Genomic DNA, 5,095 nt, shown 5'->3' on the forward strand with positions numbered 1-5,095 from the left:
AAAGAAGGCTCATAGAGATCTACTCCAACTCTTTGTTTTACAGATGAGGAAATCAAGGCCCAAAGAAGGAAAGGATTTGCCAAAGGTCACAAAGCGAGTTAGCAGAGGAGCCAGGACTAGAACACATGCCTCATAATTAGGGTATTTTCTAAATGCACTGGCTCCCTGCCACTACTCATAATGGGGAATACTTTCTTTCAACACTAAAGAGCACATCATGATTTTTCTTCAGAAACAGAAAATTTCAATACATGGCAGCCCAATATGTGCATTTTTTACCTGACAAAGGTACTCTTTATATCACTGAGTGATTTTCAGGAAAATGAAATTTTAGTACAAAGACTAATTCTGGCAAGATCATCTTGAATCAGTTAATAAACCTCTTAAAATTAAGTTACCTTCCATTCTGTATAATTTTTTACCTGCAACTTATTTAACATCACAAACCACAATTTTTGGTTTTTCAAAAGTCAGTTATTGCTCAAAGGAAAAAAAAAGACAAGAAACAAAACAATTTAAATTTATAACAAAAGACATGACTGGGGGTTTGTAAACCTTAAGAACATGATTTTAGGCTTTAACCAACCACCTAGTTACTGCCAGCATTTTTACAGAATTTAAAGAAACAAGAATTCTCATAGTTTCAACAGAACAAGGATGGACAATCACACACTTTCAGTGAATGCACAAAAGTTATCTAACACTTTTGTCTTTAAGGCACTCCGGTTTAAAAGGCAGTCAATCAGAATCTGGCTGCAATATTTACAGTCAACTGAAGAAATGTAAATATTACAAGGAGACTGTTTTTCCAGGCTTTTTCCCCCCATGGGCAAGATCCTAGCCTGAAAGACTTATGCAAAGAGTATCCAAGGCAAACGTTTAAATAATATTAAGAGTCACTCAAATGAAAAGACAATTGGCAGCTAAGAGACAACAGAGGATAAAGACAGTTCTGAGGCCTTAACCTTGCATCCAGGCATAACCAGCCCTTCAGCATTTTTCTGAGTCCTGGTCCCCAAAAGACCTAAAAAAAAAGGAGAAGTCCCAGGTCACGGTCAGACAAAGCCCAGGCCAATCTTGTTGAACAGTACAATTCATGGTCAGAGCTATTGCCCCTACATTAAATGATCCCAGACAGCTTCTTTTGGGGGAATGTAAGATGTTTTTCATCTTTTCCCTTGCTGTGAGACCGCCATCCCCCAGCCCCTGCCCTTGCTAAAACTGTCAAGTGAGACAGGATTGATAATTGAGCAAAGATACCTAATCAAAATAAACGGAGATAGATTAACCTTCTTGTCCCTCCCTAATTTTTCTTTTATTTCTTGTAACTATCTTGCTTCAAATTCAGACTGGTGCTCTGAGGAGGAAGTCCAGGAGAAAAGGGTTTCAGGTACCAAAACCCATACGTTCCATACCAGCCTACCAAGCCAAACAGGGTACCGAACACTTTCTGGGACAGGTCATGGAAATAAACAGCAGTGCAAAAGAACATCCAAATCCAGATGTATGCCAAGCAGCCCAAGGCAACGACCAAGGAGGTGAGAGTGAAGTATAGGCTGTGGCTCCTGTCCATCGTGACCTCTTGCAGAACAGCCATCTCCTCCACAATGACCAGAGCACAGTAGGTCAGAAGGAAGGAGTGGCCAGAGATGTCAAAGCCATGCCAGAATCCGCCACCTTTACGGCAGTCCTCCTTGCTGTTATACTCCTTTTGGACACTCTCCAGGGCAGGTGATTTGTAGCAGCTGCCTGTGAAGTATTCAATGTGCAAGAAGACACTTGTACTGACATACCAGATCGCTGTCCCCACCAGAAGTATGCACAGCCGCTTGAGGACTACACCAGCCTTCCCTGTCAGATGATAGTTGGTAAGGGCAATGAAAGGCAGGAGGAGAATGAAGGTCCAACCCCAGGCCACTTTGACAAAATACCTGGCAGAGAATAAAGTAGAAACAGAGGGATAAGGAGGGAAAAAAATACAGCCATTAATTCAAGTCTTTCAACTCAGAATATAGAATATCAGAGCTGTGAAGATCATTTAATCCAACTAACCCCTTCCCTCTTTTTCTTTACAGATGGAGAAACTGAGACTCAGGGTGTTGGTTACTTGTCCAAGGTCACATAGCTAGTGAGTGCTATAGATAATAAAAATTCTGAGTCTACCACTCACCAGCCACGTGATCATAAGCAATTCATTTCACTCATCTGAGTCTCCATTTTCCCTTTTATAAAGTAGGGATAACAATTACTTTCATTACGTACCTGATAGTAATATTGTAAGAATGAAATAAGAAACAGCATGGTATACTGTAGTAGAAAAAAAAAAAGCCCACTGGACATGGAGTCAGGAGACACAGGTTCAATAATTGACTAAGAAACCAGAATTGTAGGTTTAGAACTGTAAGGGGGCCTGGATCATCAACTCCACCTTCCTCATTTTACAAAGAACACTGAAGTGAAGTGACTTGCCCAAGGGCACGTGACTAGGAAGGGTCAGAGGCAGGAGTTGAACGCAGGTCTTCCAAATCTCAAGTCCAGTATTCATCCTCTATGCCATGCTGCCTCACCTGGTCTAATTACGGGCAAATCACGTCCCCTCTCTGAGGGTCAATTTCCTCATCGGATAATATTACTTGTGCCTTACCAGAGGATGCTTTGTAAATGTCAAAAGGTTACATAAAAGTAAGTTTTTATTATAAAATACAAGAGGCACTGTGTAAATTGTAAAGTGCTTTAGAAACATGACCTGCTACAATTATTTTCATCATTATTATTTCCATTATACCATACAGCCTTCTCTAAGTAAAAAGCAGAATGGGAACTGGTTAAATATTCTGCACGACTTTGTCAACAGCACCAAAGACATAGAATAGGCCTCCTGAATTAGGGTTAGTCCCATGGGAATTCCATTCATCTCACTAGTCATAACAAAAGCCTGGAACAAAGTAGCAGAAGTTAAGGATCTCCCCAAAACAACAAGAAACTGTCTCACTGGCAACACCCAGGAAAGGATACAACAGATGGCCCCCTTTCCCTAGTAAGACTATCAACTCACAGGCCAAATGGACAGTGGGAATGTGTCACCATTTCTAATCAACCCCTTTCACAATCTATTCTTAGACCAGTTTCTCAAGGTGGATGTGCAATCCAAGGGCACAAGATCAACTAAGGCCAGCACCCAACCAGCCTCAAAGGTTTTTGACATTGCCCAAGAAATATAAAGTTCCAAGTCAATCATTGCTACATGCCAAAGTTCCAGGGCTGATTAATGAGCACTGATACCTGCTTGGTGCAAAGAATTTGGCTCTCAGCAGCTGCCAGAGAGGAAGAGAGCTGAAAATATCCTGAAAACCAAAGAAACAACCGGTTGCTTGCAGCGGGTCTTGGGTTCTTCCCTGAAGTTTGTTCGGTTGGGAGACTTGCCCCAAAGCCACGGTCACACACCAAGGAGAATGAACTTTACAGCGGGTGACTAAGGTTTCAGGAAAATCCAGGGGAAAGTTCACTGGGTGCAGCTGAAATCGGCAGACCTGCCAGGCCCAGGGGTGTCCCGGCCTGACCCGCATCTCCCAGTCATCCTAGATTCAGAGGCTGCACAATCACACGCCAATAATCGATGAAGGTCAAGCACACAGATCCCAGACCGACTTGTCCAAACCCTTTTTTTAATAGACCAAGAAACGGGCCCACATTCAGGCGAAGTGACTTGCCCCGAGGGTAATTTGACCAAAAGTGAGTTAGTCGCGACAGTGGGGGGTGGAATGGGGAGAGGGTGACCACAACACTCAATTTCCTTCCGTTTCCAAAAAGGGGTTTGGAGTCGGAGGGACCTGGGTTCTAATCCGAGCTCCACTTGGAGGACCCTGGGGGAGTCACTTCCCCTCCCTGGGCCTCAGTTTCCTCATCTGAAAAAAATGGGACCTGCGGGAGACGATCTCGAAAGTCCCTTCCAGCTCTAGGGCCAATGACCTGGCAGCCGGGGCTTCGGTCGTTCTCACCTACAAGCCCCGGCCCCGCCGCCCTCCACGTCCCAGGGCGATCAGGTCTGAGCCTCGCTGTCGCTTGACAACCCCATCTCCCATTCGACATCTTCATGTCGCGATAGACACTCCCAACACCACCCTCAGAAAGGGCGCTCTGGGACGACCCGACCCATCCTCGTGCACCTCCCAGTCGGGAGCCCTCCCCGGCCTCGATCTGTTGCGACTGACCCAATAGGTCACGACCCAACGGAAGGCGAAGACCACACTCACACGTTGAAGACGTTGCGCTTGTTGCTGAGGTAGCTTGGGGGCAGCGGGGAGAACTCCTTGACTAGAGAGCCGCCCAGCATGAAGGCGAGCAGCGCCCAAGGCAGGTAGCGCCGCACGGCCGCCCGCACCAGCGTAGTCCGGAGAAACCATGAGCAACGTTCCAGGTACTCCATGCCGGCCGCCATCCCCGTCCCGACCGGGAATCGCTCCCTACTCTGCGCTCTCCCGGCCACCGTCCTGGGGACCCCGCCCCCCGCTCGCGCCAGGGCCGCCCCTTCTGCGCAAGCGTGCACCGGCCCCGCCCTCTCTGTTCCCTCCACTGCGCCCGCCCGCCCCTCCCCGCCCTCCAGCTCTGAGCGCGCTGTGGCCCCGCCCGCTAAGCTGCTCGCGTGGCCTATGCGCAGGCGCGCAGATTCTCCAGCCTTAGAAGACGAAACCCCCGCCTTCCCACTCCCGGAGAGAAAAAGGAATTGGAATGCTGACTCTGCCCTACATGCTGAGATTGAGGTGCTGCTGAAAGTGCCCCACGTTGGGCAGTGAAGCTAGGGGAAGGACATACACAGCCCTACCTGTGAAAGCTTCTGGAAGAATGAGCAAAATTCTGAGCTAAGAGACAGGATGCGGCTTACCTCCTACCTGCCAGCCTAGCCCAAGCATCCTGACGCGCTCTATCTCCTGGGTTGTTATTTACAGCCGCTTTGGCAGGAATCCCTGTACTGATGTGGAAGGGAAGGCGCAATGCTAGGGTCCCAGTACAGATGGGGACCACACACACACACGCTGAATCTCTAACCTGCAAATAGGTTGGGAGCAGAGCTAGAGCCAGACCCATGCTGGGTCTT

The 5,095-nt window shown here is 47.4% G+C and overlaps 1 protein-coding gene across 2 annotated transcripts; it reads right to left on the reverse strand.

Moving 5' to 3' along the window:
• Positions 1–503: 503 nt before the first annotated feature.
• On the reverse strand, positions 504–4,480 carry FITM2 (fat storage inducing transmembrane protein 2). 2 transcript variants are annotated; one of them, XM_027852368.1, is made up of 3 exons: positions 4,254–4,480; positions 1,794–1,931; positions 504–1,024 (listed from the first exon to the last, which is right to left on the reverse strand). In XM_027852368.1, the coding sequence occupies exons 1-3, from the start codon at positions 4,436–4,438 to the stop codon at positions 991–993; spliced, it is 357 nt and encodes a 118-aa protein (XP_027708169.1). In that variant the 5' UTR covers positions 4,439–4,480; the 3' UTR covers positions 504–990. The 2 variants fall into 2 exon arrangements, with proteins under 2 accessions (XP_027708169.1, XP_027708162.1); XM_027852361.1 differs by having other exon boundaries at positions 504–1,931.
• Between the last annotated feature and the right edge of the window lie 615 nt (positions 4,481–5,095).

This window comes from Vombatus ursinus, unplaced genomic scaffold (assembly GCF_900497805.2).
Source record: "Vombatus ursinus unplaced genomic scaffold, bare-nosed wombat genome assembly UNPS02000580.1, whole genome shotgun sequence".
Taxonomy (NCBI): domain Eukaryota; kingdom Metazoa; phylum Chordata; class Mammalia; order Diprotodontia; family Vombatidae; genus Vombatus; species Vombatus ursinus.